At 34.0% G+C, this 16,078-nt stretch overlaps 1 protein-coding gene across 4 annotated transcripts in view; it reads left to right on the top strand.

Moving 5' to 3' along the window:
* Positions 1-9,239, top strand: part of LOC131030214 (cell wall integrity protein scw1) — a 63,403-nt gene extending 54,164 nt beyond the window's left edge. The window contains exons 6-10 of one of the 4 annotated variants that reach the window (XR_009359007.1): positions 6,250-6,341; positions 6,512-6,581; positions 6,803-6,888; positions 6,990-7,448; positions 8,960-9,239. Coding sequence is in view for 2 of the 4 variants with exons in the window: in XM_059211939.1 (XP_059067922.1) it covers positions 6,250-6,341; positions 6,512-6,581; positions 6,803-6,888; positions 6,990-7,107 (366 nt within the window). In the remaining 2 variants the exon portion in view is untranslated. Of the gene's footprint in view, positions 1-6,249; positions 6,342-6,511; positions 6,582-6,802; positions 6,890-6,989; positions 7,798-8,914 lie in introns of those variants that run through there. The other 3 variants (XR_009359006.1, XM_059211939.1, XM_057960935.2) reach the window with 3 other exon arrangements.
* The last annotated feature ends 6,839 nt before the right edge of the window (positions 9,240-16,078 follow it).

The following is a 16,078-nucleotide window of genomic DNA, read 5'->3' as shown; positions in this document are numbered from 1 at the left end:
GAGAAGCCCCTGAATCTAGAAGCCATCTCTCTGAATCATGACTAATAGTAGCACATAGAGCTTTTCCTTTTCTTGTTCCAAAAGAGTGAGTCTTCCCACTTGTAGAAGCCATGAATGCTTGCCCTTTTCCTTTTGAATGTGAGGAAGTGGAAGTTGATGAATCATCCTTCTTGTAGACATTAGGCAAATCAATGTTATGCTTTTTGAGGATATGTGTGATCTCATCAATCTTCTTAGAGTGGCAACGACGCTCCTCATGACCAAACTTTTTACAATAGGCACAAGTAGGTCTCTCCTCCTTTGGTGAATTATCCCTCTTGGAAGAGGATGAATCTCCTTGTTGTGGAGAAGATGGTGCTTTGTCCTTAGGCTTTGATTGCCATTTCTTCTTGTTTGAGTTGTCCTTTCCTTGATTTCCTTTGTTCCCTTGATTTGCTACTAATGCTTGAGACTTAGAAGCCTTAAGAATGCCCATGCTTATCAACTTAGTTTGTTCCATCATCAACATTTCATTGAAAGCATCAAATGTAGGCATTGTGTAGCTTGAACCCATTGTCATCCTATGGGTTTGGAAACTAGAAACAAATGCTGCATATTCTTGTGGAAGCTTGCCTATCAAGTTGAATATCAATTGAGTATCCTTCTTATCAATGCCACAATCTTTGAGTTGTGTCCTCAACTCATTCGCCTTAGTGACATAATCTTGTATAGTATCAAAGTTCTTGGGATCTAACATGGTGAGATCACTATCAATTTGATATCCCCTAATCTCATCAACTTGACCATACAAGTCTTGAAACTTTTGCCAAGCATCCTTGATTAGAGTACACTTCTCAATATGAAAAATGAGATCCTTTGATACATACTTTCTTAAGGTACCAATTGCCATGATATTTTTTAGTGAGCCAATCCAAGTGACCAACTGGATCAACCTTAGGATCAGTGGGAGCAACAATAGTTCCATCAATGTAATGAGTGAGTCCTTTTTCCATAAGTTTACTCCATGCATCAATTTTCCAAGTAGCATAATTATGAGGAGTTAATAGAGGAAACTTAGAAGAACTCATAGCAGCAAAAAGGAAGGAACACAAGAGCACAAAAGCACAAGATACACCCCCCCAAATTCACTCAATCAAAGTACCCCCCCCAAAAAATGATGATTTTGGCACTTTATATGTAGTGCATGTACAATAGGCCACTTGCAAACAATGGCAAGGTAGACTTCTGATTTTGTTTTACAATTGCCCCAATAGGCTGAAAACTACAAAGCAAAAGATCAGAAAGATAGATCTATGCAATACAAATGCCAAATTGGCCAAATAAGACCATGTGATGAAAGTACAATTTCTACCCACAATTGCTGCAAACTGATAGCATATTCTGAGAGTAGACAAAAAATAATGCACTTTAAAAAAAAACGGCACCTGAAAAGGAGTTCATATGAGCCCAAACAAAGACCTGGAAGTTGCAGAAATGGGGATTGGACAGGTACAATCACCAAAAACTAAGAATTCTGAAAAATCTGTCCATCAAAATCAGAAAATAATTCCACCACATGAAAGTACACGAAATTCTAGCCCATTAAAAAAAAAATTGCACAAAAAAAAGAGCAAAAATGAGCAAGATATGACCATTTGAAGTTGAACTGCAAAATCAAAAAGCTCAATGAGAGGGGCTTGCAAAATTTTTGAAAAATGATGAGGTCAGCAAACTACGGGGTTAAATTTGACGACCGTATGACCGTCGCCAAAACTTCACAACTGACGTGGCATGATCTGATTGGTCAAAAAAAAATTGATTGTGCAGGCTAATTTGGCAACCAACTGGGCAGAGTTCATGTATTCTACTAGTTTTTGGGATGCGATTGAACAAGTTGTAGAATTTTAAGAGCCTCTAGTGTAAGTCTAAGAGTAGTGGATGTGGATAAATCTCCCATGGGACGTTTATATGAGGCCATGGATAGGGCCAAGGAGGTGATGAGGGTAAGAATGGAAAATGAGAGGGATAGGTATATGCCATTATGAGACATAACTAATAGGAGATGGGATTGATAGTTGCACTCTTCTCTCCTTGTTGCATGATATTTTCTCAATTTAATGTTGTTCTATAACTCTTCATTCAGACATCTTGATGCTAAGATCACACGAGGCTTGTTCATATGGATGGAGAAAATATTTCCAACCTCAAAACAATTGTGGGAAGCTATGGCAGAGTTGGCAAATGTACAAGCAGGCAAAAGGTCTTTTGTCTTCTAGGGCTGTTGTGGAAGGCAAAAAGACTTTCCAACCAGATAGGCTCTATAAACTTTTGACCTACTCTTGATTTTGTGGACATGATCATTAAATGTGTTAAGATTTTAAGATATTCTTACATGATGTCATCTCCATATAATTTGTTTTACAGTGTAGGGGGATTATTTTGGTCACAAAACCAAAAATCTTAGATTGATGGCAATACACATTTTGAGCCAGCCATGCAGCTCATCCACTTGTGAGTGTACTTGAAGTGTTTTTGAATACATACATTCCAAGAAATGCAACTGCCTAACACAATGACATATAAATGACTTGATGTTTGTTCACCACAACCTTTGTTTAAAGCTAAAGAAAGCTCAAGGGTAGGCTTTTAATATACTTGCCGTTAGTTGCAATTGTATTCATTGTGTTTTTGACTTGTAAGGCAAAGACTAATTTCTACATGGACAAAAACGGGAACTATGGAGGATGATGAGCTAATCAATCTTGACGAGATTGATCCAGAGTCTAAGTGGATTGCTGTTGATGATAATTTTCTTGAGCGTGATGATTTTGAGATCCTAAGAGAGGCCAATGTCGATCCCCATGTCATTGAATGAGCCAGGACATGCTCTTATCCAAGAGCTTCATCATTAGGACCTCCTGCCATCCAGCATAGCTCTTATTTGTAGTAGCATGAGTCATTGGCTGCATTTAAGTTTTTGGAACTTTGTACTTAGTTTATATGTTGACTTTGTACAACTGTCACCATCTAGTTATTATTTATGCACTATGAAATATGCTTTGTGGAATGCAATGTAATGAGCGATATGAATATGAGCAAGAAGAATCTATGTTTGACAATTCATGGGCTAACTCTCTAGTTTATTCTTACTCTATAACTCTATGCTATGGAAATGCCCTTAAATTTTAAAAAGTAGATATTGTCTTCTTTTCTACACTTTTTTTATATTTTTTAAAAATCCAATTTTTCCCCAGTTTTAAACACTCAATGTAAATAGTTGAAATGAATATTAGAATATAAAATAAATAAATTAAAAACGAAACTTTCTTGTTGGTGCTTAGTTTTGGGTACCTTGAGCTGACAAAATATTAATAAATATAATTGAAGTCAAGTTTTCTAAATTCAACTGTTGGCACCCTTTTTGGCCTATTTTGGACTGACTTGGTTTTTCCTATGGATGATATATATAGTGTCTTCATTTCTATCAAAAAGATCACTTTGGAAAATTATTCTTTGGCATTGTATAAGCAAGTCTGCTCTGAACAGACATGAAAAACTCTGTGAAGAGACGTTGGGAGGTCCTATTCTTGATTGTAGATCTGGTAATAATAGTGATCAGATCATCATATGTGTGCCCAGATCAACACAAGACTGTCAAAGATCTGCAGCCAGTTGTTGAGGCATAGACTTCAACAGCTAAGCTTCATCCAAGGGATTTAGCATAGTCCAGATCACTGTAACAGTGCGGTTTATTAGACCTGAGAGGACATTCTTCAGTCATCACTCAGTTAAGGGCAAATCCACACTTAGGCTCTGCAGTTTCAGAGGGTTGCTTATTGGGAATCTCACTGGAGTCAATCCTAGCCCTATGGGGCCATCCGAGCTCACCAAGCAACTACCATTAGCGCCTAGTCATCAAGTTCAGATCTCACCCAGTGTGAGCATACGGATGTGAGGTCAGTAGTCAGCAAGCTGAAGGTCAAATTGCAGGGGCAGGAGTTTCATTTCGAGACTAGTTGACAGGACAGGATTGCTTGCTGGTCGCATTCAGATCTTGTATTCTTTTCCTAACAGTCAATCTAAGTCACCAGGTTCGGCCGAATTTCATCCTTGAAGTTCGAAATTCGCCGAACTTTAAAACATGCAATAAAAATCGTTGAAATTCGTTGAAGTTTGATTGGCCAAAATTCGTTTAAAATTCGCACAGGAAACAGGCAGAGGTGTTTTTCTGCTGTCGGCAGATAACCAGTTCGCTATTGCCGTTGGGAGGTACGAGGGCTGCAAGTCAATGGTTGACGCAATGCTTGCCGCCGGTAGGGTCTTTAGACGGCCGCATCGGGAGAAGAGGATATAGGTAAATGTTAAAATTAAAGTAACTTCATAAAGCTGCCCGATAAATGTGAACCTTTATTAAACATTTAATAATATTAAACATCTAATATAAGTTGTTGCCGGATGTAATGGTGTTGCCCGATAAAATGTTAAATAATATTAAAATTCAATATAAATGTTAACTAATAATGTTGTTAATATATTAACGTTTATTATAAAAGTTATTAGATTTAACATTTAATATATTAAAAATAAAATATTTCAAAATATTTAATTCAAATTTTTAATTATTCATATATAAAATTTGATAAATTTAAATTAAAATATATAAATTAAATATTGTTTATTCTGATATTTTTAAAAACTAAAATTTATATAAAGAGAATTTAATGACGATTTTTTTTTCGAATTTCATCTGCGGTGAATTTTTGTCAAAAGAAAATCTTTGCAATCACGAAAGCATATGTTTCCTATGGTTTATATTTTATAAATATGTCATCTTTTTATAATGATTTCAAATCTATTTATCAATGTTAAACTATTTATGCAATTTTATAGATATATTACATATATTTATTAAAAAATTTAAAAAATTACATATGGTGAATTTAATTCGAATTTTATACATTTCGAATTTTTTCCTCATCGAACTTCATTCGAATTTCAAAGTTGTCGAACTTCAAATTTGAATTCGAACCTGGTGACTTAGTCAATTACCAGCGATTGGTTCCAAATCTCTGTTATCATTCACATCTGGGATTAACTATGGTTCCAAATCTCTATTATCATTCAGATCTGTGATCAATTATCTGTGAGTCCAAGTCCCTTTTTATCTGAAGATTTATGTTGAATTGTCTATGAATTTAAATAAACAGTAATGATGGCTTTGATTGCATTGTGCATTGTACTGTAAGACAAATTTTTATTATCTAAAGTGCATTAGATGGCTAAAGTTGCTCTAGACTAACTGTGATCCCTAGATCTGCAGTCCTTGGTAGAGTTAATTAACAATGAATGCCAGTTTGGAACTGGTCTTATTCCCTAGGGACATTACACAAAAAAATAGAAAGAAGCCATGGGTTTGCAATGGGAATACTCTGGGTGCTCGTGTTGCAGACCAGGTTTGGCTGGGTACATCCATGAGATTTATGTGGCTGAACTTAGGCTCCAAAGCCCAAGTCCTTTCCATAGCAACAGAGGGTTGGATCATGAACCTGGATCAGGAGTGAACCATGCCTGGATCTATGGGTTTTTCTGACCAAGCACATATAGCTTAAATGCACTTGTATATTTTCCTTTCCTAGAGTGTTGTCAAAATTTTCCAAGATCTTGATCTCTAATACTTGCTAAGTGCAGACGTAAACCGGGTCAGGAAGATAGGCATTACTTTTTTTCTCTGTTATCCCAAGTTTCCAGGACAGGGACGGCAGGGGATGGTGGTACAGGTTTTGGGGACGGCTATATAAAAGTTGGGAAAAATTAAAATAAATAGGGAAATTTAAAATATTCATATGAAAACATGGATAAAGCATGCACATATACATTATAGAACACCAACATGTAAGAACTAGCTGAATTCTTATGCCAAATTTGTGTTAAATTGAGAGTCAAACTCAAATTGCTTATAGAATTCATTGTCAAAATTCACTGTCAATATGCAGAATTTATGGGGACCTCCCCTAGGAATCACCTGTCCCTGAGACGGGAATGCCTGAAAAAAAAATGGGGACATGTCCCCGGGTAACTTGGCTTTTTTTAACAGGGACAATTCTCAATCTGACATTCTTCAATGATGGTATCTCGGCATTTGAGAATGGAAGTAGCTAGTTCATATGTAACTTACTCATTTTTGTTTTGTTGTTATCTTTTAAGTTTTGTTTTTTCTTAATTTTGTGATGTTTGTATTTTTTAGAAGTACTAATTTTATGTAGTTTGCAGAACATGAAGGACAATCCCCCATGTAATACTCTTTTCATTGGTAATCTGGGTGAAAATACAAGTGAAGCTGAGTTGCGGGGACTTTTTAGCGTGTATGTAAATGAGTTTGATCTATCCAATAAGTGATTGATAGTTTGAGGGCTAATTTTATCAATCTTTCTTTTTATGAGCCTTCCATGCCTGTAGTTAGTGTGCTGATTCAACTCATTGAGTTTGATCATGTGCTGTTATTGACTGTCCTTTCTATTGCTCTAATGCGCAGACAACCAGGTTTCAAACAGATGAAAGTGTTGCATCAGGGAAGAAGCACTGTTTGCTTTATAGAGTTTGAGGTATATACCTTCTACATGCTTTAATAGCAAGATTTAAAATTTTGATGTTGCTTTTCCAATCTGTGTGAATTTGTTGCAATCCTCATACAAAGTAATTATGAAATTAAGTAGGTTTTCCATGAACAGCAACATAAGCTTAATGTTTTTTTATGCAGATTACTTATCTACACATTTTGTATGTCTTATTCTTGAATAATGTTTTTTTGCCCTGAGCTGTGCAGGATATAAATAGTGCAGTAGTTGTTCACAACAACTTGCAAGGTGCTGTTATCACTAGCTCAGATAGAGGTGGTATGAGGATACAATATCCTTTTCATGTTTTATAAATAATTTGATTTTTGTGGTATGAGTGCTAGAGGAACATGCTGCATGAATAAACTTGTTTATTTCTTGACAACAAAACACATACTCTAAGAATCCCTATGGAAGAAAGAAAGATGGCAGTGGACCACCACATGCAGCTGGAGCTGCTCCTGGTATGCCTGTACCATTTTTCAATGGTGTGCCTACAACAGCATCACAGTGACATCATATTAAAGCTGATGACACCACCACCAAAAGGGACGTATTCTGCTCTTTAATGCTCCTTTTGAAGCATGCAATTTAGAAATCAATGGCATCCTCAGCATCATATTGGTGCATTAAATTGCATCATCGTTTTGTTATCATTGATGTTGTGGTCATCAGCATTTTTTCCTTTTCTTTGCATTTGATCATTATTACGATCATTTGTGCCATATCATCTATGATAGTTATCATAATGTATTGCATCTGTTAGGGAAAATGTGGAGATTTGCATTGGTATCAAGCATGAAGAAAGACACAGGGGGTTGCTTAATATTCATGGGAGGGAGGTGCATCAGAACTGTATGTGGGCAGATTATGTTTCCTCATTATACATGCAGCACAATTCAAGTTCTTCATATTGGCATTGGCATTAGTAATGGATTTTTGTAGGAACATCTGCATGCACAGTTCAAGACAAGCATTTATCATACTCATGATGTGGTTGGTTTTGCCTCCTTGTTAGTCTTAAAAAGGCATGGGCTATGGGGATTGGTGACTTTTGTACTTCACTTCTAGTATATCTAGGGTTGAAGATTATTGATTGCTTGCCTTAGTATAAGTGCATCTTTCATAGCAGGCATTTTCTCTCATACAGAAATATTTCAACTATGCATTTGAAAATTATTTAAAAAACCATGTCTTATATTTAGTAGGTTTGTAGCTGCCCTATAATTATATTTTATTGGAATGCCTTTCAATTGCATACTGCAAATTTTATTTGTCCACCAGACCACTTGTACCAAAATGAAATTAGCCGAACTGTATCATTCTCCTGTTTTTTGGGAATGCCATGGTTAAGGTTTGTTTAGAAAAGACTGCCATGGGGGAGGTCTTTTTTGGGAAGAGAATGCCTGAGGGAAGTTGCACCAAAAATAGTGAAAGTGATTTTTGTTTACAGTTTATTTGGGCTTTGAATTGTATAATTGCCTTTCTTTGTTATTTATTTGCTCATACTGGTTTGTTGTATATATTTGAAATATAGGTTTTAGATCACCTAAGAATATCTCAAATATCATTTTATTTTACTGCACTTTGTCTTACCAAAATCTTTTGGACAAGTTTTTTTGTTAGAAGGTTGGTTGTATAGCTATTTGATCCAGAAGCCTTTTGTTGCTCAAGCTGATCATAGAGTGTGGAGGCTTATATTCTACATGTTCACAATTTTGGTTAGAGGCCCATTCCATGTCAGGAATTTATTCATCTTATAATAGTTTTTTTTCACCTGATTTGAATATCATTACTACTTTTGATTTTGATCTATTTGCTTATATCAGTTTGTTGTATTTTCGAAAAATACATTTTCAGATAAAAATTGGTTCATTTCATTTTATTGCAGTTTTCCCTACCTGTTTTTCTTGTAAGCCTTGGTAAAAGGTTGTATTGGTAAAAGGTTGTATATTTTTTATCCAGAAATTCTTTTGTTGCATGGATGCGAAGTGCTGAGTCTTCTTATATTTTACATCATCACACTTTGGATGCTAAATGAATTTTCTTCATTCTTGAACTTTCAGAATATTTTTGACTTAGACTTTATGCTTTGGGGTATTTAATCCCTTTTAATTATTTTGTCGTATGAGTTTTTCCAACCTTTTCACTGTTACCTTAGTTCTAATATAATTACTTTATTGTTCCATGAACTTTCAATGTCTTTGATCTGATTGCATATTTTTTTTCTGCTTATGGATTGGAAATTATGCTATATTTATAGGGGGTGTTTTCTATGTTTCTTGATGTGGTGTTTACTTATTTGCCTGCTAAATTCACAGCCACTAACAGTTTGGAAGATAACAAATGGCTCCTTTGACCTCCAGACATTATTCTATTCATGAACCAGAGTTGTGGGGGAATCATTCAGCGAAATGTACAAATTCCACCTTTGTAGAACAGCTTGAGACAGCACAAACATATATAGAACTATGGTGTGCAGTCAAGAAGGATCTACAGTCGAATACTTGTTTTTGATTATAAAGCTTTACTAGCTAAGCATAAAGATGTACAATGGAATAAATATTGACCATGACGCATAATTAGTTATGAGCTGAAGTTGATGTTTTACCAACATAAGTTGTGAAATTAATTGCTTTTGAGTGATGTATGATGCTTATTAAAAACGACCAAAGAAATTTTAGCATCTCGTTCTCTTTAAGTTATAAAACTTAATAAAAACTTCACCACATAAACAAGAATCGCATACAGAAGTTTGTGATCTCTCTCTACTCATGTTTTAGATTCTTGCTGATATACGTTGTTTCGATCTGTCTAAATACTAATTTTTGTTGGATTCCAATCAAGTTCAAATATGCTTTAGGATATTTTTAGGACCTTTGCAAATTAAAGCACTATTCCTCCTTTTCCCTTTTTTTGAAGGGCTTGCACGCGATCTTTGTGTTTAGATTTTGGAGGTGTAAATGTAGTTATTTGATTCATGGTGATCATGTGGAAGCCTATAGTTTTCAAAAATCAGAAAGTATGGTCTTCTTCAACACTATATTCTTAAAAATAATTGGAAAATGTTGTTCTATATGATAATGTATTGAAATTGACATATCTTGATTTTCAAATGTTAATATTCCTTTATAACAATCTATAAATGAATAGCCATTTGTATCATCAATATATACCACGCTTTATGTTTGGAGGAATTAATTTGCAATTATTTTTGGTCCCACTATCTAAGCACAATTATCATGAGCTGATATAGAATGAATATTAACTGATTGCATTAATTGTTTTTGTAACAAAAGATGATATTGATTGATGGTATTGAAAGAGCAAAACCTAGTCTGATGGGTCATTGTAATGAAGTGCAGTGTTTGACTAAATCTGGACTGAACTCCCAAGATTTAGTCTTGGGGGTGTTACAACAAAGGGGAGCATTGGGAGTATTTCATTCAATTTGAGTTGAAATGGCAGGGAATTTTACAAAATTATTATCCAGAATGATTAATATCTGGCAAGATGATACAAAATATTTTAGCTAGAACTAAAATTTATTAAAATGTACTACTTTTTTTTCATGCATTAATTCTAATGTAATTCTGTTCCTACTTTGTAAGCCTAGCTATTAGGAGTTGGTTTTTAACCTTGGTATGTACTTTTGGTGCTACTTGGTAATTGCTGTTGTTAGCTGTTGTTAATTAGTTTATAACATCGGCCTAATGAACACATTATAATCAAATTAGGGGATTCAAAGTGATAACAAAAATTGATATAGTAAATGTTTAGCAATGTGATATCTGACTTGTACTTGAACTTAATACCTAGATTCAATAAATTAAAAACCATGAATTATAGAGGTTTTTAAACAGATTTAATTTTTTTTAGTGTTCCATAGGGATGCGTCCCCCCCCCCCCCCCTTTTTGGCCACGTCTCCTTGAGGGGGATGTCTCCGGGACGGGGCGACGGGGTCGCGACGTCCCTCGCCATCTCGCCATCGCCACCTAATCGCCGTTGGAGATGTGAAGGCATCTCCTTGGGAGACGTTTGGGCGTCTCCCTGTCCCTCGAGAGAAGGCAGGAAGACGCTCAGATGTCTCCCTTCGCTCCGACGTATATGCAATGTTTAAAATTAAAATTAAAAAAAAAAGTGACTTTTTTGGGGGTTAAGGGGTAACCCCTTGACCCCAACTTGGGGGCGTTGCCCCCAAACCCCCATTGAAAAATATAGGGGGAAACTGCGCCAATAGAAGTAAGGAAAATTTAACTTTAGAGTTTGATTAAGCTCCATATAACAACACAATTAGCATTGAAGAAATCTTGGTATTTAGATTTAGTATTTCAAATTTCCTAGTCTCTCATTTGAAATGTAATTCTTATACTGTAATATTGTCGTACATCTTTTCAAAACTAGTTTTTTAAGTACTATATGTATATGTATAACTATATCAGCACCACCACACCGCCACCCCGTCGCGGCCGTCCCCAAACTTAGGCCCTTGGTCCCCCCGTCCCGGAAATGCGTCCCCCCATTCCCCTGTCCCCAATGCTCGTGGAACACTTTGTTTTTACTATTAAATCCACTATAAAGACATAATAATTTAATCTATTAGAAGCTATTTTGATCATATACATTAATATACATAGATCAAATGATAACAAATGAGGATGAGTTAATGAAACAACATTTTAATTATAAAAAGGTTTTTGAAGTGTCTTAGGTGTATAGCACGCAGATTATTATATTCATTGCATGAATAAAAAATACGAGGTGAACAATGGAAAAAAGGAGCTTGTATTGTTGGACTTGACATCACTAGCTCTACGCAAGTTTACATGCTTGTAATTTAGGGAAGTTTGTAAGATTTGCTGTAGGAACATTACTTAGGATGGACATTAACATGTTGAGAACCAACTTAGGAAAAAAATGAGTATTAAAAAACATTGATTTTGCACATGGCTGGGCTAATTGAAAGTAAAAATAAAAATTAAAACTAGAAGGTTGGCAATTGGCAACTAGAGTTGGGGGCGACCATTTTTAACAATTATGTTGAAATAAAGTTTACAAGTATTCGTTTTAATGGAATGTATTTAAAGTGTTAAAGATCATTGAATGTGTTTTAGGAAAGTCATGATTTTAGATTTATTTCACCAATGTCATTCTCATGGCAAAGACTTGTAGATGAGACAAATTTAACTAGTACCTAGTTCTTGGATATTTGAGACTTGGTTCAACCATTTTATGTCCACGATCTATGTAGACATTAAATTATGTAAAATGGAATAAGGATAATTTGCCCCCTCAAAATTTATTGTACATTGATATAAATTTGACTTGAGGGAGCGAAAAGGGTGTGATGGCCACATGGAATCATGTGGGTACTAGGGTCTTTGAGACTTGGTTCAACCATTTTGCCTCCATAATCTATGTACACCTTAAATTATGTAAATTGGAATAAGGATAATATGCCTCTCTCAAAATTTAGTGCATATTGTTATGAATTTGATTTGAGGGGAGGGAAAAGAGTGTGATGGCCACATGTAACCATGTGCGGGCCCATGTCACAAAAAAAATGGAGTGATAATGAAAAATTTATAGTGGGAGACAAAATTGACCCTAAAATTTCCCTAATTTAAGGATGAATACTACAAGTATAAAATGATGATTTGTCAAATGTAGTTGTGCAAGTACAAGATATGATAGATGTTTTTTATTGTGTGAAGGAACTTGCTAAGGATGCATGAGATATCATTATGAGTTCTATATAATGATAACTATGTAAAATATCATCATTTAGAAACAAAAATGTATATGTGTCATACAAGATATAGTCTTATGAAAAATGAAGTAGTGTAAAATATATCATTATGACATAATTATATAAAAAAGATTGATGGACATTTCCAATTTTGTATTCAAAGTGAGGATGAGCATGGGTCAAATTGAGGTGGACACATGCCAAATTTAATCTTGTAACAAGTAGTATATTAGTGTAGAAGATGTGATTGAATAATTGTAAGACGTAAAGCGTCGTGCATAATGTGACTACAAAACAACAAAATGTTAGTTTATGATGTGATATTGCAAGTACCTTAAGATAAATGCTATGTGAATGTGATATCAATGGCAACACACTTTATATAAGACATTTTGATATATATGTATTGGTCTAATAAAAGATGATGTAACAAGAATGCGTTTCTCCCAAACTTGACATTAACTTACTTAGCTCAAATGGTAATGCCGATATATAATCCAAAGTCATGAAACCAAGCTAAATGGTGTGTGCAAATGACAAATGACAAATGCCAATAAGTGTAAAGGTCACATACAATGAAGGTATACAAATATGTGGATATGGAAAAGGTAATGAAATGGAGTGAACATGTGAGAAAGGAGAAATATAAAAAAAGCATTAAAAAAGGCCAAGAAGTTATGCAGAAAGATAGTGACGATTGATGAGAAGTGAAGGAAACACAACAATCATTATATAAACTAAAATAATTTGTATAAACTAGAAAATAAAGGAAGCTATGTTTTTGGTCAATTTGAATAAAAGTGTGTCGAGGAGACTTGTAACAACCAAATCTATAAGTAAACACAAACAAAATAAAAATAAAAAGAAATAAACAAAAAGATATGTTCATGACCTCTTGCATAAACATGCATTGTGAAAGCTGGCATTGTATCATCCACAGTTGCAATGAACACACAAACTATGCAAATAAAATATAAAAATATAAATTGGCAAAAAGAGATTAGTAGGTGTGTTATTTACTTTGGTGGCTTTTTTTCAATTTTCACTGAATGGGTCTATTGTTAAGTTCATGCAATTTGAAAGTTAGTAGAGCAATTTGGATCCATTGCCATATGCGTTTAATCGTTATATAAGAAGCATTAAAGAGGAAATCATTGTTGCAATAAGTGAGAACACATCTAGGAATTCTATTGGATGTCTATTAACTAACTTCATTAATTTGTGAAGGTCCATTATAAGGCATTAGGATTTTGCTCGTGAAAAGGGGTAAGGAGTGGTGATTAAATTGCAGTAGATTGATCTTCAATGATCACCAAATCCTCAAGTGATCAAGATGGAGTTTGAAAGCTATCATAGAATTCCTTGCTTTTCCATTTTTTCCTATTATATGCTTGCTCATGTTGGTGAATAGTATGTGCATGGGACAACATGATAGTCAAGTGTATTGTGGACCTTAAAAGATAATGAATCATAAGAAGTTACATAAAAATTTGTAGGGCATTATATGCATCTAAAACTATTATATTATTAGAAATCGTAGATGGATTCATAACATCCCTTAAGTCATGAAGTTGAGAGACTAGAGTACTATGAAGGTACACTATAGTGAAAGGGCTAAAGTAATCTACAAAAGTACATGATAAATTATGGATTGACATACACTTAAATACAAAATAAATGAAAACGTTGTATTTATCTATCAATCGAAATATTTCCAAATACATTTATTAAGAAAAAATGCAATCATGCAAGCCTTTGAGTACATTATGCACGCCTTAATAGTTGACAGTACTTTTCTCTTCTCTACCACACTTTCACCTAGTGTACAACTCTTCATGTTATCACATCACACTCTGTGAATATGCACTTTATTCATTGTAACTCCCATGGACGACTTTGCATAATCCCATACAATACACTTTGATTTCAATAAATCTACACACATACGACTCTAGACATATAACAAAATCAATAGGGTGATTAGAGTATTAATAATTTAGAACGAATCATTTACAAATTTTATTTCTTGTTTGTCACTGTAGGATAAGGAATTATTTATATCTACATGCCTCTCAGATGGATAGGGTTGAATGGTAGACATTGTATAGTCACAAACAAACCAATTAAACATGTTTCCCCCTTTTGGTTGGGAGAATCTTCATTCCTAGATAAAATCTTTGTAAACAACCAAAATATCCTATTCATTTTAATTTTTGAATAATAGTAGCACATATTTGCTAATTTTTTATATCTTGCATTCTATATGACATTGTTTATGCTAAGAAATGCAGTTCAGATATTGAGATCTAATTAGACAAACAAATCTAGGAGCAAAAAACACATTTGAAAAAAAAGTTTCTTTGAATTTTAATTCAAATCTAACAAATAATCTTACAGTAGTCTTGAGGAGTACAACCAATTCCTCTTTCAATTTAAATGACTTTTGAATTCGCCAAGTTTAATCCTTCCAAAAATCTCCCTAGAGTTTATTACAACTTCCTTTTATACTTGGGGTTCAAAGGAAGCTAAATTGTTTCAAGATTTTCAATTATAGGCAACTGAATCATTGTAGAATGGAATGCTTTATATTAGGGTAAAATTTTTCAAGTGACCAATTTAGGAGTGAAACTTCACATAGTTCTTTGATGGAAGCATAGAAGTAGCTAATTTGAGAAGGGAAATTCGTATATCCAATTTGCTAATGGGATTTTACAAATAAACATTATCGATTGAAATTATTGCAAATGAAGAAATAATTTTATATAAATCCTTTATGCAAAAGTTTGCAATCCATTTAAATGAGATTATTATGACTTGTTTAAAACCTAGTTTACTTAAACAAATCTAGTTCTTGCTAAGTAGCTTAATGCAAAAAATTAATTCGAAACTAGTTGCAAAAAAATGGCTTTGAATTGGTTGTACAGATATGCGGTTCCACATCAAAGTTCTCGAAGTTTGATTATAGACTAAAAATTCGCATGCTCACAATTGAACCAATTTTAATCTATCTTTTACTAAATTGAAATTATAGGTACCCATTAATCCCTTCTAGAAGGTGATGTCCTTAATTTTCCCAATTTGAAGATGAAAATTTTCTTGAAGCGACTACTAAAACACCACAAAATTGAACTGAAACTAAAACAAAGATTAGAATATTTTTGGTTAATTTAAGATTGTTCATGAACCTGAATGCTCCTGTATCACTAAGAAAGGAGAAAGACAAGAAGATGCAAAGTGATTAATGTTGTTATTGCAATCACATGACTTCCCACATTGTGTTGAATATCATGTACAAAAATTTCTTGTTGTGCCAACATGAAATCTTGCACAGCCCAATGATACTAATTAGGGGCACAATGTTTCAAGACAAATGCTATAAAAATCGATACCTTTTAAGAATATAAGTGTCTCTTCTGTATGAACTTCTAGGTCAATAAATAACAAGTGTATGCCATAATCAATAATAGCAACCAAACTAACATTATTGTGTAAGATATAATCAAGCACTTGGGTCTTTCCACTAAAGCAAAGTTAAAAGCATATTGATTGGGATTTTTATAGCAAGGAAATATAGTTAAGTAGAACATTGATGTATTTTTCAATATGGTCACACACATGTAGTATATAGTTAATTCTAATATTGCAACATTGTAAGTTTATCATATCCTACTTGGGAAGCCATATGTGTATGGTAGGGATGGATTTATAATAAATAAAACTATAGAGATCAATAGT

Source organism: Cryptomeria japonica, chromosome 9, assembly GCF_030272615.1.
Source record: "Cryptomeria japonica chromosome 9, Sugi_1.0, whole genome shotgun sequence".
Classification (NCBI taxonomy): Eukaryota; Viridiplantae; Streptophyta; class Pinopsida; order Cupressales; family Cupressaceae; genus Cryptomeria; species Cryptomeria japonica.
Note: the sequence above shows the minus strand (reverse complement) of the source record. Positions and strands in the feature narration are given on the sequence as shown.